At 47.3% G+C, this 25,237-nt stretch overlaps 2 protein-coding genes across 9 annotated transcripts; both read left to right on the top strand.

Annotated features, from left to right (window-relative positions):
- The first annotated feature begins 633 nt into the window (after nucleotides 1–633).
- Nucleotides 634–9,404, top strand: LOC123086791 (uncharacterized). Of its 8 annotated transcripts, XR_006441125.1 has the most exons (20): nucleotides 634–660; nucleotides 751–1,081; nucleotides 1,198–1,479; nucleotides 1,592–1,650; nucleotides 1,736–1,772; nucleotides 1,863–2,193; nucleotides 2,310–2,590; nucleotides 2,703–2,761; nucleotides 2,847–2,883; nucleotides 2,974–3,304; nucleotides 3,421–3,702; nucleotides 3,814–3,872; nucleotides 3,958–3,994; nucleotides 4,085–4,415; nucleotides 4,532–4,812; nucleotides 4,925–4,983; nucleotides 5,069–5,105; nucleotides 5,196–5,418; nucleotides 8,958–9,239; nucleotides 9,352–9,404. XR_006441125.1 is itself a non-coding variant. In XM_044508594.1 (12 exons), exons 2-7 carry the CDS (start codon nucleotides 6,607–6,609, stop codon nucleotides 7,911–7,913), a joined length of 681 nt encoding a protein of 226 aa, XP_044364529.1. In that variant the 5' UTR covers nucleotides 6,181–6,217; nucleotides 6,308–6,606; the 3' UTR covers nucleotides 7,914–8,147; nucleotides 8,260–8,318; nucleotides 8,404–8,440; nucleotides 8,531–8,733; nucleotides 8,958–9,239; nucleotides 9,352–9,404. The 8 variants fall into 8 exon arrangements, 3 of the variants coding, with proteins under 3 accessions (XP_044364529.1, XP_044364528.1, XP_044364527.1); XR_006441124.1 differs by lacking the exons at nucleotides 8,958–9,239; nucleotides 9,352–9,404 and adding an exon at nucleotides 5,643–5,868; XR_006441128.1 differs by lacking the exons at nucleotides 8,958–9,239; nucleotides 9,352–9,404 and having other exon boundaries at nucleotides 4,085–4,307; nucleotides 5,196–5,468.
- A 24-nt stretch (nucleotides 9,405–9,428) lies between these two features.
- On the top strand, nucleotides 9,429–10,992 carry LOC123086793 (uncharacterized). The gene is made up of 3 exons (XM_044508595.1): nucleotides 9,429–9,531; nucleotides 9,622–9,844; nucleotides 10,077–10,992. Coding segments are annotated over exons 1-3 (666 nt in total). The 5' UTR covers nucleotides 9,429–9,529; the 3' UTR covers nucleotides 10,518–10,992.
- Nucleotides 10,993–25,237: the final 14,245 nt, after the last annotated feature.

The following is a 25,237-nucleotide window of genomic DNA, read 5'->3' on the forward strand; positions in this document are numbered from 1 at the left end:
ATTCTCACATGGTATGCAACAATTGCAAAACCAAAAATCTTCGTAGAAACGTTGTGACTCATCTACTGCCACGCTTTATTTGCAGAGTTGCATCGGCAATCGCGCTTCAGGGTGCTGTGCGATTTCATTCTAGAGCAGAGTCCATCAAAGATATCGTCGGGAGAACAGCGCTTGAAGCGACGGCGACGATTTACAACATTACAGGAGCCATTGAGAGGATGCAGAACATATCGAAGCTATACAACATTAGTAGCCAATCCTTTGATCATCTGAACTCCACAGTAAAGGCACTGAACTCTGAAGCTGTGGAAATTCAGGCGAAGGCCGAAAAGAACATGCGCTTGGTCAGCAAAGGCATCAACACATTGTAAGAACTTTTTACATGATAAGCATGGTAGATACTATACTACATTAGTAGTTCTTGAATCTTATGAAACCTCAAAATCATCATGGGAACTAATACAGCTGATAATTTTCAGAGAACTTGTCATCATTTTAACCGTGACGCTGAATCTTGTCGTGGTCCTTGTCTTGCTAGGTAAGTGATCATTGTGAAATGTTTCTCAGTGGGCATAAATTCTCTTACTTCAAAATAAAATTAACACGTTGCTTCTTTATTGTAGTGGGAAGACCTTTGAGGCTACAGAAGTTGTACTATATGTGAGTAAATATCATTTACTTCAGACATCCACCACAATAAGCTGAATAATTTTAGTTCATATTCTGATGACAGTTATCTGTTTGCAACAGGTGCATAGCCTTGTGCTGGGTACTGACAGTCCTCTTCTGGATGTACTTCGGACTGTACTACTTCCTCGACAAGTTCGCCGGCGACACGTGCGCGGCCCTCGAGGAGTACCAGCTGAACCCCAAGAACAGCATGCTGGGCGCCATCATACCCTGGAGCGAGAAGATGTCCGGCAGCGTCATCCTGCACGATGTTGGTGCAGGCATACACGGCATCATAGACCAGGTACTCCAAAAGTAACGAAAGAAAAGGAGACGGTGCCATCGATGATTTTCTTGACAGATGCCATCTTGTGTCTGTCATGCTTATCATTCTTCTTGCAGTTTTTGCCATGTAAGTTTCAGCTCGGCGGTAGTTCTATCAAATTCTCACATGATATGCAACCATTGCAAAACCAAAAATCTTCGTAGAAACGTTGTGACTCATCTACTGCCACGCTTTATTTGCAGAGTTGCATCGGCAATCGCGCTTCAGGGTGCTGTGTGATTTCATTCTAGAGCAGAGTCCATCAAAGATATCGTCGGGAGAACAGCGCTTGAAGCGACGGCGACGATTTACAACATTACAGGAGCCATTGAGAGGATGCAGAACATATCGAAGCTATACAACATTAGTAGCCAATCCTTTGATCATCTGAACTCCACAGTAAAGGCACTGAACTCTGAAGCTGTGGAAATTCAGGCGAAGGCCGAAAAGAACATGCGCTTGGTCAGCAAAGGCATCAACACATTGTAAGAACTTTTTACATGATAAGCATGGTAGATACTATACTGCATTAGTAGTTCTTGAATCTTATGAAACCTCAAAATCATCATGGGAACTAATACAGCTGATAATTTTCAGAGAACTTGTCATCATTTTAACCGTGACGCTGAATCTTGTCGTGGTCCTTGTCTTGCTAGGTAAGTGATCATTGTGAAATGTTTCTCAGTGGGCATAAATTCTCTTACTTCAAAATAAAATTAACACGTTGCTTCTTTATTGTAGTGGGAAGACCTTTGAGGCTACAGAAGTTGTACTATATGTGAGTAAATATCATTTACTTCAGACATCCACCACAATAAGCTGAATAATTTTAGTTCATATTCTGATGACAGTTATCTGTTTGCAACAGGTGCATAGCCTTGTGCTGGGTACTGACAGTCCTCTTCTGGATGTACTTCGGACTGTACTACTTCCTCGACAAGTTCGCCGGCGACACGTGCGCGGCCCTCGAGGAGTACCAGCTGAACCCCAAGAACAGCATGCTGGGCGCCATCATACCCTGCAGCGAGAAGATGTCCGGCAGCGTCATCCTGCACGATGTTGGTGCAGGCATACACGGCATCATAGACCAGGTACTCCAAAAGTAACGAAAGAAAAGGAGACGGTGCCATCGATGATTTTCTTGACAGATGCCATCTTGTGTCTGTCATGCTTATCATTCTTCTTGCAGTTTTTACCATGTAAGTTTCAGCTCGGCGGTAGTTCTATCAAATTCTCACATGATATGCAACCATTGCAAAACCAAAAATCTTCGTAGAAACGTTGTGACTCATCTACTGCCACGCTTTATTTGCAGAGTTGCATCGGCAATTGCGCTTCAGGGTGCTGTGTGATTTCATTCTAGAGCAGAGTCCATCAAAGATATCGTCGGGAGAACAGCGCTTGAAGCGACGGCGACGATTTACAACATTACAGGAGCCATTGAGAGGATGCAGAACATATCGAAGCTATACAACATTAGTAGCCAATCCTTGATCATCTGAACTCCACAGTAAAGGCACTGAACTCTGAAGCTGTGGAAATTCAGGCGAAGGCCGAAAAGAACATGCGCTTGGTCAGCAAAGGCATCAACACATTGTAAGAACTTTTTACATGATAAGCATGGTAGATACTATACTGCATTAGTAGTTCTTGAATCTTATGAAACCTCAAAATCATCATGGGAACTAATACAGCTGATAATTTTCAGAGAACTTGTCATCATTTTAACCGTGACGCTGAATCTTGTCGTGGTCCTTGTCTTGCTAGGTAAGTGATCATTGTGAAATGTTTCTCAGTGGGCATAAATTCTCTTACTTCAAAATAAAATTAACACGTTGCTTCTTTATTGTAGTGGGAAGACCTTTGAGGCTACAGAAGTTGTACTATATGTGAGTAAATATCATTTACTTCAGACATCCACCACAATAAGCTGAATAATTTTAGTTCATATTCTGATGACAGTTATCTGTTTGCAACAGGTGCATAGCCTTGTGCTGGGTACTGACAGTCCTCTTCTGGATGTACTTCGGACTGTACTACTTCCTCGACAAGTTCGCCGGCGACACGTGCGCGGCCCTCGAGGAGTACCAGCTGAACCCCAAGAACAGCATGCTGGGCGCCATCATACCCTGGAGCGAGAAGATGTCCGGCAGCGTCATCCTGCACGATGTTGGTGCAGGCATACACGGCATCATAGACCAGGTACTCCAAAAGTAACGAAAGAAAAGGAGACGGTGCCATCGATGATTTTCTTGACAGATGCCATCTTGTGTCTGTCATGCTTATCATTCTTCTTGCAGTTTTTGCCATGTAAGTTTCAGCTCGGCGGTAGTTCTATCAAATTCTCACATGATATGCAACCATTGCAAAACCAAAAATCTTCGTAGAAACGTTGTGACTCATCTACTGCCACGCTTTATTTGCAGAGTTGCATCGGCAATCGCGCTTCAGGGTGCTGTGTGATTTCATTCTAGAGCAGAGTCCATCAAAGATATCGTCGGGAGAACAGCGCTTGAAGCGACGGCGACGATTTACAACATTACAGGAGCCATTGAGAGGATGCAGAACATATCGAAGCTATACAACATTAGTAGCCAATCCTTTGATCATCTGAACTCCACAGTAAAGGCACTGAACTCTGAAGCTGTGGAAATTCAGGCGAAGGCCGAAAAGAACATGCGCTTGGTCAGCAAAGGCATCAACACATTGTAAGAACTTTTTACATGATAAGCATGGTAGATACTATACTGCATTAGTAGTTCTTGAATCTTATGAAACCTCAAAATCATCATGGGAACTAATACAGCTGATAATTTCAGAGAACTTGTCATCATTTTAACCGTGACGCTGAATCTTGTCGTGGTCCTTGTCTTGCTAGGTAAGTGATCATTGTGAAATGTTTCTCAGTGGGCATAAATTCTCTTACTTCAAAATAAAATTAACACGTTGCTTCTTTATTGTAGTGGGAAGACCTTTGAGGCTACAGAAGTTGTACTATATGTGAGTAAATATCATTTACTTCAGACATCCACCACAATAAGCTGAATAATTTTAGTTCATATTCTGATGACAGTTATCTGTTTGCAACAGGTGCATAGCCTTGTGCTGGGTACTGACAGTCCTCTTCTGGATGTACTTCGGACTGTACTACTTCCTCGACAAGTTCGCCGGCGACACGTGCGCGGCCCTCGAGGAGTACCAGCTGAACCCCAAGAACAGCATGCTGGGCGCCATCATACCCTGCAGCGAGAAGATGTCCGGCAGCGTCATCCTGCACGATGTTGGTGCAGGCATACACGGCATCATAGACCAGGTACTCCAAAAGTAACGAAAGAAAAGGAGACGGTGCCATCGATGATTTTCTTGACAGATGCCATCTTGTGTCTGTCATGCTTATCATTCTTCTTGCAGTTTTTACCATGTAAGTTTCAGCTCGGCGGTAGTTCTATCAAATTCTCACATGATATGCAACCATTGCAAAACCAAAAATCTTCGTAGAAACGTTGTGACTCATCTACTGCCACGCTTTATTTGCAGAGTTGCATCGGCAATTGCGCTTCAGGGTGCTGTGTGATTTCATTCTAGAGCAGAGTCCATCAAAGATATCGTCGGGAGAACAGCGCTTGAAGCGACGGCGACGATTTACAACATTACAGGAGCCATTGAGAGGATGCAGAACATATCGAAGCTATACAACATTAGTAGCCAATCCTTGATCATCTGAACTCCACAGTAAAGGCACTGAACTCTGAAGCTGTGGAAATTCAGGCGAAGGCCGAAAAGAACATGCGCTTGGTCAGCAAAGGCATCAACACATTGTAAGAACTTTTTACATGATAAGCATGGTAGATACTATACTGCATTAGTAGTTCTTGAATCTTATGAAACCTCAAAATCATCATGGGAACTAATACAGCTGATAATTTTCAGAGAACTTGTCATCATTTTAACCGTGACGCTGAATCTTGTCGTGGTCCTTGTCTTGCTAGGTAAGTGATCATTGTGAAATGTTTCTCAGTGGGCATAAATTCTCTTACTTCAAAATAAAATTAACACGTTGCTTCTTTATTGTAGTGGGAAGACCTTTGAGGCTACAGAAGTTGTACTATATGTGAGTAAATATCATTTACTTCAGACATCCACCACAATAAGCTGAATAATTTTAGTTCATATTCTGATGACAGTTATCTGTTTGCAACAGGTGCATAGCCTTGTGCTGGGTACTAACAGTCCTCTTCTGGATGTACTTCGGACTGTACTACTTCCTCGACAAGTTCGCCGATGACACGTGCGCGGCCCTCGAGGAGTACCAGCTGAACCCCAAGAACAGCATGCTGGGCGCCATCATACCCTGCAGCGAGAAGATGTCCGGCAGCGTCATCCTGCACGATGTTGGTGCAGGCATACACGACATCATAGACCAGGTACTCCAAAAGTAACGAAAGAAAAGGAGACGGTGCCATCGATGATTTTCTTGACAGATGCCATCTTGTGTCTGTCATGCTTATCATTCTTCTTGCAGTTTTTGCCATGTAAGTTTCAGCTCGGCGGTAGTTCTATCAAATTCTCACATGATATGCAACCATTGCAAAACCAAAAATCTTCGTAGAAACGTTGTGACTCATCTACTGCCATGCTTTATTTGCAGAGTTGCATCGGCAATTGTGCTTCAGGGTGCTGTGTGCTTTCATTCTAGAGCAGAGTCCATCAAAGATATCGTCGGGAGAACAGCGCTTGAAGCGACGGCGACGATTTACAACATTACAGGAGCCATTGAGAGGATGCAGAACATATCGAAGCTATACAACATTAGTAGCCAATCCTTTGATCATCTGAACTCCACAGTAAAGGCACTGAACTCTGAAGCTGTGGAAATTCAGGCGAAGGCCGAAAAGAACATGCGCTTGGTCAGCAAAGGCATCAACACATTGTAAGAACTTTTTACATGATAAGCATGGTAGATACTATACTACATTAGTAGTTCTTGAATCTTATGAAACCTCAAAATCATCATGGGAACTAATACAGCTGATAATTTTCAGAGAACTTGTCATCATTTTAACCGTGACGCTGAATCTTGTCGTGGTCCTTGTCTTGCTAGGTAAGTGATCATTGTGAAATGTTTCTCAGTGGGCATAAATTCTCTTACTTCAAAATAAAATTAACACGTTGCTTCTTTATTGTAGTGGGAAGACCTTTGAGGCTACAGAAGTTGTACTATATGTGAGTAAATATCATTTACTTCAGACATCCACCACAATAAGCTGAATAATTTTAGTTCATATTCTGATGACAGTTATCTGTTTGCAACAGGTGCATAGCCTTGTGCTGGGTACTGACAGTCCTCTTCTGGATGTACTTCGGACTGTACTACTTCCTCGACAAGTTCGCCGATGACACGTGCGCGGCCCTCGAGGAGTACCAGCTGAACCCCAAGAACAGCATGCTGGGCGCCATCATACCCTGCAGCGAGAAGATGTCCGGCAGCGTCATCCTGCACGATGTTGGTGCAGGCATACACGACATCATAGACCAGGTACTCCAAAAGTAACGAAAGAAAAGGAGACGGTGCCATCGATGATTTTCTTGACAGATGCCATCTTGTGTCTGTCATGCTTATCATTCTTCTTGCAGTTTTTGCCATGTAAGTTTCAGCTCGGCGGTAGTTCTATCAAATTCTCACATGATATGCAACCATTGCAAAACCAAAAATCTTCGTAGAAACGTTGTGACTCATCTACTGCCATGCTTTATTTGCAGAGTTGCATCGGCAATTGTGCTTCAGGGTGCTGTGTGCTTTCATTCTAGAGCAGAGTCCATCAAAGATATCGTCGGGAGAACAGCGCTTGAAGCGACGGCGACGATTTACAACATTACAGGAGCCATTGAGAGGATGCAGAACATATCGAAGCTATACAACATTAGTAGCCAATCCTTTGATCATCTGAACTCCACAGTAAAGGCACTGAACTCTGAAGCTGTGGAAATTCAGGCGAAGGCCGAAAAGAACATGCGCTTGGTCAGCAAAGGCATCAACACATTGTAAGAACTTTTACATGATAAGCATGGTAGATACTATACTACATTAGTAGTTCTTGAATCTTATGAAACCTCAAAATCATCATGGGAACTAATACAGCTGATAATTTTCAGAGAACTTGTCATCATTTTAACCGTGACGCTGAATCTTGTCGTGGTCCTTGTCTTGCTAGGTAAGTGATCATTGTGAAATGTTTCTCAGTGGGCATAAATTCTCTTACTTCAAAATAAAATTAACACGTTGCTTCTTTATTGTAGTGGGAAGACCTTTGAGGCTACAGAAGTTGTACTATATGTGAGTAAATATCATTTACTTCAGACATCCACCACAATAAGCTGAATAATTTTAGTTCATATTCTGATGACAGTTATCTGTTTGCAACAGGTGCATAGCCTTGTGCTGGGTACTGACAGTCCTCTTCTGGATGTACTTCGGACTGTACTACTTCCTCGACAAGTTCGCCGATGACACGTGCGCGGCCCTCGAGGAGTACCAGCTGAACCCCAAGAACAGCATGCTGGGCGCCATCATACCCTGCAGCGAGAAGATGTCCGGCAGCGTCATCCTGCACGATGTTGGTGCAGGCATACACGACATCATAGACCAGGTACTCCAAAAGTAACGAAAGAAAAGGAGACGGTGCCATCGATGATTTTCTTGACAGATGCCATCTTGTGTCTGTCATGCTTATCATTCTTCTTGCAGTTTTTGCCATGTAAGTTTCAGCTCGGCGGTAGTTCTATCAAATTCTCACATGATATGCAACCATTGCAAAACCAAAAATCTTCGTAGAAACGTTGTGACTCATCTACTGCCATGCTTTATTTGCAGAGTTGCATCGGCAATTGCGCTTCAGGGTGCTGTGTGCTTTCATTCTAGAGCAGAGTCCATCAAAGATATCGTCGGGAGAACAGCGCTTGAAGCGACGGCGACGATTTACAACATTACAGGAGCCATTGAGAGGATGCAGAACATATCGAAGCTATACAACATTAGTAGCCAATCCTTTGATCATCTGAACTCCACAGTAAAGGCACTGAACTCTGAAGCTGTGGAAATTCAGGCGAAGGCCGAAAAGAACATGCGCTTGGTCAGCAAAGGCATCAACACATTGTAAGAACTTTTTACATGATAAGCATGGTAGATACTATACTACATTAGTAGTTCTTGAATCTTATGAAACCTCAAAATCATCATGGGAACTAATACAGCTGATAATTTTCAGAGAACTTGTCATCATTTTAACCGTGACGCTGAATCTTGTCGTGGTCCTTGTCTTGCTAGGTAAGTGATCATTGTGAAATGTTTCTCAGTGGGCATAAATTCTCTTACTTCAAAATAAAATTAACACGTTGCTTCTTTATTGTAGTGGGAAGACCTTTGAGGCTACAGAAGTTGTACTATATGTGAGTAAATATCATTTACTTCAGACATCCACCACAATAAGCTGAATAATTTTAGTTCATATTCTGATGACAGTTATCTGTTTGCAACAGGTGCATAGCCTTGTGCTGGGTACTACTTCGGACTGTACTACTTCCTCGACAAGTTCGCCGGCGACACGTGCGTGGCCCTCGAGGAGTACCAGCTGAACCCCAAGAACAGCATGCTGGGCGCCATCATACCCTGCAGCGAGAAGATGTCCGGCAGCATCATCCTGCACGATGTTGGTGCAGGCATACACGACATCATAGACCAGGTACTCCAAAAGTAACGAAAGAAAAGGAGACGGTGCCATCGATGATTTTCTTGATAGATGCCATCTTGTGTCTGTCATGCTTATCATTCTTCTTGCAGTTTTTGCCATGTAAGTTTCAGCTCGGCGGTAGTTCTATCAAATTCTCACATGATATGCAACCATTGCAAAACCAAAAATCTTCGTAGAAACGTTGTGACTCATCTACTGCCACGCTTTATTTGCAGAGTTGCATCAGCAATCGCGCTTCAGGGTGCTGTGCGATTTCATTCTAGAGCAGAGTCCATCAAAGATATCGTCGGGAGAACAACGCTTGAAGCGACGGCGACGATTTACAACATTACAGGAGCCATTGAGAGGATGCAGAACATATCGAAGCTATACAACATTAGTAGCCAATCCTTTGATCATCTGAACTCCACAGTAAAGGCACTGAACTCTGAAGCTGTGGAAATTCAGGCGAAGGCCGAAAAGAACATGCGCTTGGTCAGCAAAGGCATCAACACATTGTAAGAACTTTTTACATGATAAGCATGGTAGATACTATACTACATTAGTAGTTCTTGAATCTTATGAAACCTCAAAATCATCATGGGAACTAATACAGCTGATAATTTTCAGAGAACTTGTCATCATTTTAACCGTGACGCTGAATCTTGTCGTGGTCCTTGTCTGCTAGGTAAGTGATCATTGTGAAATGTTTCTCAGTGGGCATAAATTCTCTTACTTCAAAATAAAATTAACACGTTGCTTCTTTATTGTAGTGGGAAGACCTTTGAGGCTACAGAAGTTGTACTATATGTGAGTAAATATCATTTACTTCAGACATCCACCACAATAAGCTGAATAATTTTAGTTCATATTCTGATGACAGTTATCTGTTTGCAACAGGTGCATAGCCTTGTGCTGGGTACTGACAGTCCTCTTCTGGATGTACTTCGGACTGTACTACTTCCTCGACAAGTTCGCCGGCGACACGTGCGCGGCCCTCGAGGAGTACAAGCTGAACCCCAAGAACAGCATGCTGGGCGCCATCATACCCTGCAGCGAGAAGATGTCCGGCAGCGTCATCCTGCACGATGTTGGTGCAGGCATACACGACATCATAGACCAGGTATTCCAAAAGTAACGAAAGAAAAAGAGACGGTGCCATCGATGATTTTCTTGACAGATGCCATCTTGTGTCTGTCATGCTTATCATTCTTCTTGCAGTTTTTGCCATGTAAACTCAGGTAAACAAACAAGCAGCTCAGCCGCAGCAAATGCTTCCAGGAACCAAAGCGTCTGAAGCGGAAATCTGATCTTGACGACATGGCACTGATTGTTCTTGCGCTGTTGTTGTGAAGATCCTGCGGAGGCTGACGTGCTCGGAGTTGGGCGGTGGCGCCAACTGTGCGCCGGCCGACCTCTCGTCGGCGATCGACTACGACAAGGTGCAGACGTACACGAGCTCCATCCAGAACGTGCTGGACATCTTCCCGGGCACGGAGCGGCTGGTGAGCTGCGAGCTGGTGAAGGCCGGCTTCGCGGACATCGTGGGCAACCAGTGCGCGCCGCTGCGGCGCGGCGCGCGGGCGACGTGGGCCGCGCTCGCCGCCCTGTCGACGGCCATGGCACTGCTCGTGCTCGCCTCGGTGGCGTGCGGCGGCGTTGGGGGGTCGCGCCACGCTGGCGACGACCGCCACTTGGTGCGGCACCTCACGTCGTCGTCCAACTCGGAGGTATCGGAGACCGAGTTCGCCGAGATGCACGCCAAGAAAGTGCGAGTGAAGATCGTCGGGCCGTGAGAGGGAGGTCAAATTATTTTTGCTGTGCTCTTTGCTATTTGCAGGTGATTGTTGGGAGAGAGTATACGGCCGGTGGGAGAGACTGGTCCCGGAGAGATCATCCATCGCCGGCGCGCCATTGACGCGAAATTTTTGCTTTCTTTTCGTGCGTGGTTGTCACACCTGCATCCCACTGATGATGCAGTGGACAAGGAAAGAGTGGACCCACTCGCCAGACATGTAGGCCCACGGGCAGAGCTGTGTGTGTGTGGTTACTTAAGTGTGCGTGGTAGGCAGAGAGAGGGCATGTGTGTATTGAGTGAACTCTGTATCTCACCTAACCTTCTCTGTATCTCACCTCCTTCTCCTGTACCTCACCTTCTTTCTCAAGCAACAAGCTGAACTCGATCTATTTTCCCGATGCACCCTTGTTTCGATCCTAGCAACCCTGGGTTCGTTACAAACTGGTAATCAGAGCCAACTTCCCTTTTCCCCCAATTTTTTTCTGCCAGTTCGTGCTCACATCCTCTCGATCTGACTGTAATATCCACCGCTGTGGGTGCCAATTCACTCCGGTGAGTTTGCCCAAAATCCCCAGCGGGGTTGGACCGATTTGGAGCGAGGGTGACGGCGCCGCCATCCAAACCTTCTGCTCAAACCCGCCACATCCTCGTAGCCATGTCGGAAACCTCGGGAGAGATCAAATCGTTGTTGGAATCGCTCTTGATGCGGTTCGAGGCGAGCCAGATCACCGCCGCCAAGCATGTGGAGGCGCAGCTCGCCTTCAACGAGCAGGTCTCGAGCGACCTCACGCACCTCCGCCGCGAGATGGACCTGACGCAGGCGGATGTCGATGAGGTGCGCCAGCAGCGCCCCGACCCCGACAAGCAGCAGGAGGCCGCCTCCTCCCACCAGCACCAGTTCATGCCCAGGGGAGGCGCTCCACACGTGTCCTCGGCCACGCCCCTACAAGAACAACAAAGGGGCTCCGGAGTTCAGGGGCCGGTCGCACGTCTCGTCAATGACGGCCCGCCCCTCATCCCGCAACGCCCCATGGTCACCATCACCGGGGCAGGCCAGATGCCGCCACCAGCTTCTCCTCGCGGGCTTCCTCAGGTGCTGCACGCGGACGACTACTACGTCAAGCCCCCAAAGCATGACTTCCCCAAGTTCGACGGCAACGCACCTTATCTCTGGATCGATTGCTGCGAGTCGTACTTCGAGTTGTATAGGGTGCCGCCGCACAATTGGGTGACCACGGCCTCCCTCTACATCGAAGGCCACGCGGCGCATTGGCTCCAAGCATACCATCAAGCACATCGGGCGCTCTCATGGGAGGCATTCTGCATCGCCCTTAAGGAAGAATTCGGCCCTGATGAGTTCGAGATGGAGATGCACAAATTACTGCAACTCCGTCAGACTGGCTCTGTGGCAGACTACAGGCTTGCGTTCGAGGGTCACATGTACCACCTGCTTGCACTCGACGGCACGCTCAGTAACAAGTTCTTCATCACCCAGTTTCTGCTCGGACTGCGCGACGATTTACGGGCAGCAGTACGACTCCAAGCACCCACGAGCATCACTCGCGCCTCCGTGCTCGCAAGAATTCAGGAAGAAGAAGCAGATGCACATCGTCCGCGACCACGCGTGTTTCCGGTGGGGCGCCCACCAACACACCCCATTGCTCTGCCTCCTCGACCACAGGCTGCACCGCGACCTGCCGCTGCCCCCGCCGCTGCTGGAGGGGATGACTTCGCGCGAGAGCGGTAACTACGCGATCATCATCATGCGCATGGCCTCTGCTTCCGTTGCTGCGATCGTTACTCCAGAGAGCACTGCTGCAAACAAGCCACGCAGTTGCTGACAATACACATGGGTGAGCACGGCGAGATCCTCACTGAAGATGCAATTCAGGCCATGGAGCTCTTGGATGACCAAGGCGCAGCCCCAGCAGACCAGGAGTGTTGTGTCCTGTCAACGCAAGCGGTCTCAGGCACGGAGACGCCGCGCACAATTCGTCTTCGCGCACTAGTGGGAAATCAAGTGATGCTCCTCCTTGTCGACTCCGGCAGTACACACAGTTTCATCTCGGCATCTTTCGCTGAGAGGATTGCAACGACAACAACACCCCTGCCGCCGGTGGACGTTCGCGTGGCCAACGGTGAGCGTCTGGTCTGCGACAAGCTGGTGCCCGGAGTTAAATGGTGGCTGCAGGGGCACACCTTCACTATGGATATGCGCCAGCTCACGCTCGGGGCGTACGACGGCGTGTTAGGCATGGACTGGTTGGAACAATTCAGCCCAATGAGCTGCCATTGGCTCAACAAGACGCTCATATTCGAGCATGAAGGCGCCAGATCACTCTGCAAGGTGTCCGACAGAGCGCAGTTTAGTCCTTGGAGCCAATTGAACCAGAACAGTTCAACAAATGGCAAGCAGGAAATGACATATGGTACATGGCACTCATTGATCGCCATCCACCCTCTAGTGACACCGTTAGCACGTTGCCAGTGGGTATTCAGACGGTCCTCAATGAGTACAGCGACGTGTTTGCAGAACCAAAGAAACTGCCACCACACCATCAATATGATCATGCCATTACATTGGTGGAAGGAGCACAACCAGCAAACTCACGACCCTACCGATACTCGCCATTGCAGAAAGATGAGATCGAGCGGCAAGTCAGAGAAATGCTTAACTCCGGGGTGATCACGCACAGCATGAGCCCTTACGCAGCCCCGGTTCTCTTGGTAAAAAAGAAGGATGGCTCATGGCGCTTCTGCGTCGACTATCGTCGCCTAAACGACACCACTGTGAAGAATCGTTTTCCCCTTCCCATCGTAGATGAGTTGCTGGATGAACTTGCTGGCGCCCGGTATTTTTCCAAACTTGATTTACGGGCGGGCTACCACCAAATACGGATGAGAGAAGGCGACGAAGAAAAGACGGCATTCAAGACTCACCATGGACACTTCCATTTTCGAGTCATGCCGTTCGGCTTGACAAACGCACCAGCCACCTTTCAGTGCCTCATGAACCAGATCTTCTCCAAGTATGTACGCAAGTTTGTGATCATTTTTCTCGATGACATCTTGGTGTTTAGTGAATCACTATAGGAGCACGAGGAGCATCTTCGGCTGGTGTTTGATCTTCTTCGAGAGCACCAACTTTTCGCCAAATTGTCCAAGTGCTCGTTTGCTCAGGAGAGCATCGACTACCTTGGTCACGTCATCTTAAGCACCGAAGTGGCAACAGACGCGGAGAAAACTCAGGCCATGCTCAACTGGCCGACACCCTCCACACCAACCGAGTTGCGTGGGTTCCTTGGCCTCACCGGCTACTACAGAAAATTTGTAGCCTGGTATGGCATCATCGCCAAGCCATTGATGAATTTGCTGACGAAGAAAGGATTCCAGTGGACTGAACAAGCGCAGGCCGCCTTCGACCTCCTCAAACGCACCATGGCCAGTGCCCTAGTGCTCACATTGCCAGATTTCACCAAACCGTTCAGCATAGAGACTGACGCCTGCGACACAGGGATCGGTGCCGTGCTTGTGCAAGAAGGACACCCGGTGGCGTACTTCAGCAAGACCTTGGGTGTGCGCAACCAGAAGCTTTCAGCTTACGAGAAGGAATTTTTAGCCGTCATGATGGCGGTGGACAAGTGGCGAGCTTATTTGCAACGCAGCCAGTTCACCATTGTCACTGATCACAAAAGTCTGTGCCACTTGGGTGATCAACAACTCGAGACAGATTTGCAACACAAAGCAATGTCCAAGTTGGTTGGCCTGCAGTTTAAGTTTCAGTACCGGCGTGGAGTGGACAACGGAGCGGCAGATGCCTTGTCACGGGTGGGCGCAGCACTGGATGGGGCCGCGCTCTCGCCGTGTCAGCCTACCTGGGTACAGGAAGTGGCCAATTCATATGCCACAGACTCTGATGCTCATGAGAAACTAACGCGGCTCGCCATCCACAGTCCCGACGAGGAAGGGTTCGAGCTGCACAAGGGGCTGATTCGACGCCAAGATCGCCTTTGGATTGGAAGCAACACAACTCTGCGCACCAAACTGATCAGTGCGCTGCACGACAGCGTGATCGGTGGGCATTCAGGCAACACAGCAACTTACCAGCGCTTGAAGAAGAGGTTTCTCTGGACTGGCATGAAACGGGAGGTGGAGGATTATGTGAAACAATGCTTAATCTGTCAGCAGGCTAAACATGAGCATCACCGACCGGCTGGACTGTTAGCTCCTCTCCCCATTCCCACGGCGCCATGGCAGGACCTCACCATGGACTTTGTCGAGGGGTTGCCAAAGTCTGAAGGGCATGACTCGATCATGGTGGTCATTGACCGGCTGACAAAATTCGCACACTTCATCCCTCTTCATCATCCATTCAACGCGGCGCAGGTGGCGCGCGTCTTTTGGGACAATGTCGTCAAGCTCCACGGCCTCCCGAACTCTATTGTCTCCGACCGCGACCGCGTCTTCACCAGTGCGCTCTGGCGAGAGCTCTTCACCACGGCGGGCACCAAACTGTTGTACTCCACGGCGTACCATCCCCAGACCGATGGCCAAAGTGAGCGCGTCAACCAATGCATGGAGATGTACCTCCGTTGCACGATCCATGACGCGTCGCACCGTTGGCGTCGCTGGCTTCCAACGGCGGAGTTCTGGTACAACTCTACCTTTCATTCGTCAATCAATTCTTCCCCCTTCAAGGCGCTCTACGGTGTGGAACCCAACCTCGGCGCCATGGCCCTCTGGGATGACAAGACAACCCCGGTCCTCGATGCCGAGCACTGGGACTGGGGTGCACACACGGCTCGTCTACGAGCACAGATCCTTCGTGCGCAGCACCGGTTCAAGAAGCAAGCCGACCGCCATTGCACGGAGCGTGAATTCGAGGTGGGCGACTCTGTGCTTCTCAAACTACAGCCATATGCGCAATCCTCTGTCGTCAATCGACCGTGCGCCAAGTTGGCGTACAAATTCTTCGGGCCCTTCAAGATTCTGGCACGCATCGGCAAGCTCGCGTACAAGATGGAGCTACCCACTGACAGCTGCATCCACGACGTCTTCCACGTCTTGCAACTGAAGCCCTTCACACCCAATTACTCGCCGGTGTTCTCCGAGCTTCCACGACCACCGGACTTGTCCATCACCGACAACGAGCCAGCGGAAATCATGGAGCACAGGATGGTCAAGAAGGGCGATCAAGCGCTGGTCCAGGTCCGCATTCGTTGGTCTTCTTCAGCGTCGGGCACAACCTGGGAGGACTATGAAACACTACGGCAACGATTTCCGGCGGCGCGTATTTGGCGCGAGCCGATGACCGGTCAAGACCAGACAACGCCTGAAGATGAAACACAAATGGAAGACGGGGCTTTCTCTGAAGAAGAGGGGCATGTCACACCTGCATCCCACTGATGATGCAGTGGACAAGGAAAGAGTGGACCCACTCGCCAGACATGTAGGCCCACGGGCAGAGCTGTGTGTGTGTGGTTACTTAAGTGTGCGTGGTAGGCAGAGAGAGGGCATGTGTGTATTGAGTGAACTCTGTATCTCACCTAACCTTCTCTGTATCTCACCTCCTTCTCCTGTACCTCACCTTCTTCTTTCTCAAGCAACAAGCTAAACTCGATCTATTTTCCCGATGCACCCTTGTTCCGATCCTAGCAACCCTGGGTTCGTTACAGTGGTCTGGAGAATCCAGCCATACACATGCAATCTTGGTATATGAGAGGAAAAAGGAAGAAATTGGTGTAATCCTGTATATGACCGGCAAAAATGATACTGTTCGTATATAATTTTTTTAATCAGAGCCTGATTTATTATTTTACAAGAGACTTTTTTTTCACGAATACGCAAAGCTTGCGTATCTTTCATTGATAGAATAAAAGATAACGAGTACAACAAATAGTGGGGAACTGCCTGTCAACCAGAAAATTAATGCGTATGTGACTTCCAGCGGAAAACCCGGAAACCTCCTGGAGGCGATTAGGGTTACCACGTGGATTCTTGACGGCGCATGCTGATCGCATCGGCGGGGCGATCTTCGCCGCCGGGAAAGGATGTCTTCCACGTCCACGAACGGTGGGCAGAAGGATATCGGCTCCATGTCACCACAAACGACAAGAGCTCGACTGGCGGAAGCCCTCAGGAAACTAGAGATCTCCGAGGAAGAGGCCACGCCTCTGGTGATCGACGATCGCGCCGAGGGCAAGATACCAAAGTGGACATTGGCAGGGCGGGTCTTACATCGCAACACTCTTCATATGCAGACCATCTCCAATGCCCTACGGCCAGCATAGGGGAACCCTGAAGACCTAGCTTTCAGATCTGTTGGTACAAACACATTTGTGGCAGAATTTGCTACCCAGCAGGATTATGATCGCGTGTGGGATGGGTCATCGTGGCATGTTAGTAAGCATGCTATTATATTATCAGAGTTTGATGAATGCATGAGGCCGTCTGAACTCCAATTCAATCGGCTCCAAGTCTGGGTAAGAGTTGTTAACTTACCGTTCAATCTTCGTGATGATGTTTGGGGTAAAGCAATTGCTAAGCAGATTGACAAACAAGCTTCAGCCATCAAGTTTGATCACGAGGGAGGTTTCCTAAGGGCAAGGGTCACGTTGGATGTCACCAAACCCTTGAGGCGATGGATCTTTATTGAGTCCGCAAGGCGGGGGAGCACAGATCAATATGATATTCAATATGAAAAGATTCCACACTTTTGCTTCTCTTGTGGCCGGTTAGGTCACTCTGATCTGCTATGTCCGACCCCCGGGGCACGAGACGCCAATGGGGATCTTCCCTTTGGTAAGGGCCTCCGGCCGCCGGAAGAGTGTAAGCGTGCTACATCCAGCGAGGGCTCGAACAAGGAGCAGTTTTCTGCCAAAGCTTCAAAACAGAACACAATGCAGTCGAGTACTGCAAAGGAGAAGGGGACTGAAGTTAACTCTCCGGTGAAGAAAAATTCACACAAGCATAAGGGAGGTGATGGAGGCCCAAAGCAAGCTTATAGACGAGTTGAAACACCCCTGTTAACTAACACAGTTGCAGACAGGGGAGGGTTGCAACTTGTTATTCGTGATAGATAGGAGACTCAAGGAAACGAGACTCTTGATGAGGATGATGGTATTCTGGAAAGGGATAGCAAGAAGAAAAAAAACTACACCTGAAAATTCTGGGACGTCGGCAGCGGCTGCAGAGCAGCCCTGCCCGTCCCAATGAATTGCATGAGTTGGAACTGTCGAGGGTTTGGGAACCCTGAGATAGTTCGCGAGCTTCTCAAGATTGTGAAGCGGGAAGGCCCCGCCCTCCTCTTCGTGATGGAAACGAAGATTAGGGGGGAAACGAGTGGAAAGTTTGCAGCCCCTCTTGGGGTTTGCCGGAAGTTTTGTTGTTGATAGCGGTGGTTTGAGTGGTGGCATTGGTTTTCTTTGGTCAGAGGACGTTCTAGTGGAACTAAAGAATTACAGCAAAGCTCACAATGATGTGAGAGTCCGGAGGAAAGAGCATGATCATACCTCTTGGTGATTCACGAGTTTTTACGGAGAACCTCGCTCTGAAAATAGATATCAGAGTTGGGAGTTTCTACGTACGCTGCATGGGATACCTCACGATGGATGGATCTACATGGGGGATTTCAACGAGACAATGTATGCGGAAGAGCACTTTAGTGTTCACGCGCGCCCTACACGTCAGATGCAAGCTTTTCATGAGGTTATCGATTTTTGTTCCTTCGAAGATCTAGGTTGGAGAGGAGTCCCTTTTACATGGGATAATAGACAACAAGGTGCTTCAAATGTAAAAGCTCGTCTTGATAGAACACTAGCAAATAATGAGTTTATGCAATTGTTTTAGTACACCTGTGTGAAACACATTAGTTCTACCACTTTGGATCACTGTTACGTCCTTGCAGAATTGAGGTCAAACACACCTAACAGGTGGCCTTCCAGTAGGCGCCCCTTTAGGTACGAAAATGTTTGGCAGTCCCACTCGCAGTATGATCAACTGGTGAAAGATTTATGGCATACAGGGGCTGGCCAAAATGGTCTGGATGGAGTAATGGATGCCCTAAGCTCTGTCCAGAACAAACTTGGCTCGTGGGGCGACCGCGAGTTTGGAAATATGGCAAAAAAGTTCAGAAACTACAGAAAAATCTTGAGCGTTTGAGGGCACAGTCGATTGGCAGGGGATCTTCGAATGAGGAACTTTCCGTTAAATCTCAGCTCAAAGAGGCATTACGGCAGGAGGATATCTGGATTAAGCAACGATCCAGGATTACATATGTTCGCGCTGGCGATAGGAACACTCATTTTTTTCATGCCCGTGCGATGCAGCGACGTAGAATGAATAGAATCACTTCCCTTCAATTGAATGACGGGCGGATCTGTGATGATCGAGAGGAAGTGAAATCAGAGATACTTGAGTTCTACGAGAATATGTACCTTTCCCAAGGCTACAAACATATGTCGGAACTTCTACAGTTTGTTCCTACTCGGCTAACAGAAGAGAAGAATACTTCCCTTGAGAAAGATTTTACCTCCAAGGAGGTAAAAGCTGCACTCTTCCAAATTGCCCCATCAAAGGCGCCGGGATTTAATGGCTTCACGGATGGGTTCTCCCAACGTCACTAGATTATACTTGGCAATGATATTACGATGGCCATTTTGGACTTTTTGAATGGTGGGGAACTCCCTATGGGTCTGAATGATACATCCATTACCCTAATACCCAAGGTACGAAACCCACAGAAGCTTTCTCAGTATCTCCCTATTTCCCCAAGCCAGGTTCTCTACAAAATTGCAGCTAAGGCAATCACCAACAGACTTTGGGGTCTTATGGACGAGATAATAGGGGCTGAGCAAAGTGCATTTGTACCGGGACGTTTAATCACAGATAACGTCTTGGTGGCATATGAAAGTATACATGCAATGAAGAAGCGGAGGAAATGTAAGAAGGCTATTTGCATGGTGACACTTGATATGCTCAAAGCTTATGACCACGTCGAATGGCATTATCTTGAAGCCATGATGATCAAGTTGGGCTTCTGTGATAAGTTTGTATGCTTGATCATGAAGTGTGTTTCATCAGTATGGTTTTCCATCAAGGTGAATGGCAATCTACTCCCTTTTTTCACACCATCCAAAGGTATTCGGCAGGGGGATCCGGTGTCACCGTTTCTCTTCTTAATCTATGCTGAAGGGTTTACTGCACCTATGAACAATTTTGGTGGCTCTCAAGTTGATCGTGGGATTCGTGTGAGTGTCAGATCCCCTTGGGTAAATCATTTACTTTTTGCAGATGATAGTCTCATCTTTCTCGGTGCGCAGCTGGCAAGTGCGGGCAGGTTGAATGAGATATTATGTATATACGCAGAATGCTCGGGCCAAGCTGTGAACAAGGAGAAAAGCTCCATTTATTCCAGCCCCAATGCCACCCAACCAGTATGTGATGCTATGAAACAACAGTTGGGTATATTTATTGAAGCATTCATAGAGCGATATCTTGGCTTGCCAACGGCAGTTGGCTGGATCACTAGTGGATCCTTTGATCATATTGGCGAGAGGAGTCGTGGAAATATGCAGGGTTGGACGGAACGTTTTCTTGCATGTGCAGGGAGGGAAATCTTGTTAAAATCAGTCATACAGGCCATCCCCGCCTACAACATGTCTTGTTTTTAGCTTACAAAGAAAGTTTGCAAGCAGCTCACGTCCTCTATGGCTCGTTTTTGGTGGAGCAGTTCGATTGACAGAAGATCCTTGCATTGGATGTCATGGGAGAGGCTGTCCGCATCGAAGGAACATGGAGGGATGGGATTCAGAGAGTTCGGAAATTTTAATTTAGCTCTTTTGGGCAAACATGGCTGGCGATTTTTGACTCAGCCGGACTCTTTATGTTCTCAAGTATTGAGAGGTAAATACTTCCTTGATGGGGATTTTATGCGAGCACATGCTCCTTCATCGGCGTCGGCAACATGGAAAGCTATTATCGCAGGGCACACGACACTGGAGAAGGGGCTCATTAAACGTGTTGGTAGCGGCCAGACTATCTCCATATGGAATGACCGCTGGATACCTACCACACAGTCGCTCAAGCCCATGGGCAGACAGGGAACTGATCATCTTGAGATGGTCTCCGACCTTATCGATGATCATACCGGAATATGGGACATTGAGTTGGTACGAAGGAATTTTGTTGCACCTGATGCTGAGGCCATACTGAATATACCAATTCGGGCAGGTGGTGGTGACGACTTTCTGGCTTGGGCTTTAGAAAGGTCAGGCGAGTACTCTGTGAAATCAGCCTATCGCGCTCTTGTGACCCGGAACGAGCATCCTGCTCTATGGGAAGGGACGGTAGTGGGAACTTCATTGACATGAAGACAGGTATGGACCGCCTTATGGAAGCTCAAGGTCATTCCAAGAGTTTGGGTTTTTTGGTGGCGAGTGTTGCAAGGGATTCTTCCTAACTACGCCACCATGCGCTATAGACATATAAGAACATCATCCTTGTGTGACCTATGTAAGGCCGCCGAGGAAGATTTGATGCATGCTCTCGTCCATTGTTCTCATGCCAAAAGCTTTTGGAATGCTTCGAAGGAAATCTTGGGCTTGAAGCTTCCACGTCTACACCCAGAGACATGGACAAGGGATCTTGTGGTGGACAATTCATTCACCGAACCAGATAGATGCAGGATGATCACTATTATGCATGCAATCTAGAATTCACATAATCGCTGGACCCATGATGAGGATGGGTACAACCCGGTGCAAGCAATTAAACGGGCAAGAGATGATCTAGCCTTGCTAGAAGTACCAAATACTCATCGTGTTGGTCAAATGGGGTAGTGTTGGCGCCCGCAGGGTCCTGGTTGGGTAAAGATCAATATGGATAGAGCTATCGATACTCAGGCACAAGTGGGAGGAGCAGGAGGCATGGTGCAAACCTTTACCTGTGGTGTTACAGATCCACTTATCGCCAAAGTGCAAGCATTGCGAGAGGGAGTTATTTTTGCTCAGCTCAGAGGTTTCTCGCATGTTGTCATGGAGGTTGATTGTTTAGAGGTCGTAAACCTCTGGCTATCACGTCACAACGAAATATCATTGCTGGCGCCTATCTTCGATGAAATTAGGAACAAAACTTTAAATTTTGCTTCCTTTTCGGTTCAACACACTCCCAGGGACTTTAATGGCTCTGTGGATCTTTGTGCTAAACGTGCTACTTCTTTAGCAGTGTCAGATTGTTGGATGGACTTTTGTCCTTCCTTCCTTGTTAGCAGCTTCATTGCTGATTGTAACCGGATTTCTCTGATGCAATAAAGATCCCATATTTCCCGTAAAAAAACAAATATTGCAATACATGACATAACGCGAAAGGGCATAATCATGGAACCCGGAGAAGAAAGACAAGGCCTCAACCCGAGTAAGAGAAATACGCAAGTAAACCCACCAAGCCTAGAACTAGAGAGGTAGGTTGAACCAGCACAACGATAAACATCTCCAAAGCCACACAGGGGACGCCCTGAGCGAGCAAGATAGCACTTTCAAGAAGAGAACGACGTTGTGACCCCGCCGTCATTCGATACAGAGAAGCGGACCTAGGGTTTCCCCCGATGCTCGAGGAGGGGCACGGATAAAGGCCATGGTAGCGCCTCCAAGAAGGGAAACGACACCCACAAGTGTTGCCACCGCCAGCATCGGCAAGGCGAGCATGGATTTATCTAGCCTTAGTCTAAGCAATCCCATAACCACCATATCAAAGTTCAAATATGAGGAAGTCCGCGTGCCGGTCGATCATCCCCTAGAAGGTGGGAGGTGCGGATGCACCTGCCGTCGCCGAGAAACAATAGATGTGGAATCGACTTGGCATGTAGGTGACGGGGTCGGGAAGGCAGCAGGGTAAAGAGCCGACACGGAGGGACGAGTAGCGATTGATGGCACCGGCAAGTCAAGAATCAAAAGGAAATGCTGAAAGTACAACTAATAACTGGGTGGTTTCGGTAATTCTTAACAACATATAGCTCATTGAACTAATACTCTTTCAAGATGATCATTTCAGAAATTTCAATGATAGACATGGCATGGACTAGAGATGTAGACCCCTCAAAATGCTAAGGACACATATTGGCTCAAGCTCAAGACTCCACATTTTCATTTTAGTGATCCAAGATCACATTGAGTCCATAGGAAAAGCCAATGCTATTAAAAGGGGACAAGATGTTGCTTAATGGCTTGCTTGCTCAAAATGCTTAGTGATATGCTCCAAAAGCCCTCAACCACTTTCTCACATCCACATATGTCCCAAACCTAAAGAAAAACTCAGCCTCACCGATTTGATCTATCCGGTGCCACCGAGTTCATTTGACATAGCCATAGCCAGAAACCATAATCAGTTCGGTCTTACCGATAGGGATCTCGGTCTCACCGAGATGGGATTGCAACCTCTCTGTTTCCCTTCATAACGTTTTGGTCTAACCGAGATGAGCGACCGGTCCCACTGAGTTCACAATGCAAACTCTTTGTTTCCTTTTCGTAAAGTTTCAGTCTCACCAAAATGAGCGATTAGTCCCACCGAGTTTGCCCGACCAACTCTCTGTATGCCTATTACAAAAATCGGTCTCATCTAGTTCATGTGATCGGTCTCACCGAGATTACGTTATGCCCTAACCCTAATGAAATTTGTCACACCGAGTTGACATGTCGGTCCCACCGAAAATCCTAACGTTCACATTTTGAACTAAATCGGTCTGACCAAGTTTAACTATTAGGTCCCACCGAGTTTGGTAAATTCTGTGTAATGGTTAGATTTTGTGTGGAGGCTATATATACCCCTCCACCCTTCCTCCATTCATGGAGAGAGCCATCAGAACGTGCCTACACTTCCAGCATTCATTTTCTGAGAGAGAGAACCACCTACTCATGTGTTGAGACCAAGACATTCCAATCCAACCAAAAGAATCTTGGTCTCTAGCCTTCCCTAAGTTGCTTTCCACTCAAATCATCTTCCCACCAAATCAAAATATGTGTGAGAGAGTTGAGTGTTGAGGAGACTATCATTTGAAGCACAAGAGCAAGGAGTTCATCATCAACACACCATCTATTACCTTTTGGAGAGTGGTGTCTTAGATTGGTTAGGTGTCACTTGGGGCCTTCGTCAAGATTGTGGAGTTGAACCAAGGAGTTTGTAAGGGCAAGGAGATCACCTACTTCGTGAAGATCTACCCAAGTTAGGCAAGTCCTTCGTGGGCGATGGCCATGGTGGGATAGACAAGGTTGCTTCTTCGTGGACCCTTCGTGGGTGGAGCCCTCCGTGGACTCGCGCAACCGTTACCCTTCATGGCTTGAAGTCTCCATCAACGTGGATGTACGATAGCACCACCTATCGGAACCACGCCAAAAATCTCCATGTCTACATTGTGTTTGCTCCCTCCAAACTCCTCCCCTTTACATTCATATGCAATGATTTACATTCCGCTGCTATACTCTTAGATTTGCATGTGTAGGTTGATTGCTTGACTTATGATAAGTGGCTAAAATCTGCCAAGACTTAAAATTAAGAAAAGGCTAGATTTTTATTTGGTCAAGTAGTCTAATCACCCCCCTCTAGACATACTTTCGACCCTACAAGTGGTATCAGAGCTTTGGTCTCCATTTTCCTTGATTTCCATAGATTTGGTGATCATAGCCTTGGTTTCACAACCTAGGAGAGTATGGCGTCTAGCGAGGGAAATTACCACCGTAGAGGTCCTTACTTCGATGGTACAAGTTTTGCTAGTTGGAAGCATAAGATGAAAATGCATATTCTTGGACATGACCCCGCCGTTTGGGCTATTGTGTGTATTGGCTTGCAAGGTGAATTCTTTGATGGGAGAGAACCAAATCATGAAGCTACCGCGGAAGAATTGAGAATGCTGCAATACAATGCTCAAGGTTGCGATATTCTCTTCAACGGATTGTGCCCCGAAGAATTCAACAAAATCAGTCATCTTGAGAGTGCAAAGGAAATTTGGGATACTTTGATTGATATGCACGAAGGTACCGACTCCGTCAAGGGATCCAAATTGGATGTGCTTCAAAGTCATCTTGACAAGTTCAAAATGAAGGATGCTGAAGGTGTCACTGAAATGTACTCTAGGCTTGCTCTCATCACAAATGAGATTGCCGGCTTAGGAAGTGAAGAGATGACCGACCGATTCATCATCAAGAAGATCCTAAGAGCCTTGGATGGAAAATATGATACCGTGTGCACATTGATCCAAATGATGCCCAATTACAAAGATCTCAAGCCAACGGAAGTCATTGGGAGAATTGATGCTCATGAGATGTCACTCAAGGATAAATAAGAGCTTCACAATAAGTCAAGTGGTGCTTACAAAGCTTCATGTGATGATCCTACATCATCAAGTGAGAAACAAGTCTTCAATGAGGAATTGATCCTAATGGTGAAGAACTTCAACAAGTTCTACAAGAGTAAAAGCAAAGAAAGAAGTTCCAAGTCAAGGTCCTACAATGATAAAAGATCTTCTAGTCGTGAGCATAATTGCTACAATTGTGGAAGACCCGGACACTACTCCAATGAGTGTACGGCTCCCTACAAAAGAAGAGAAGACTCACCTAAAAGGAGAAGTAGAAGATAAGAATCACCTTTGAGAGAGAGAAGGACTAGAGATGATTGTTATGAATGAAGAACCTCACACAGAAGCAAGGATTCAGAAAGGAAGGACAAGTC

Source organism: Triticum aestivum, chromosome 4A (assembly GCF_018294505.1).
Source record: "Triticum aestivum cultivar Chinese Spring chromosome 4A, IWGSC CS RefSeq v2.1, whole genome shotgun sequence".
NCBI classification, from domain to species: Eukaryota; Viridiplantae; Streptophyta; class Magnoliopsida; order Poales; family Poaceae; genus Triticum; species Triticum aestivum.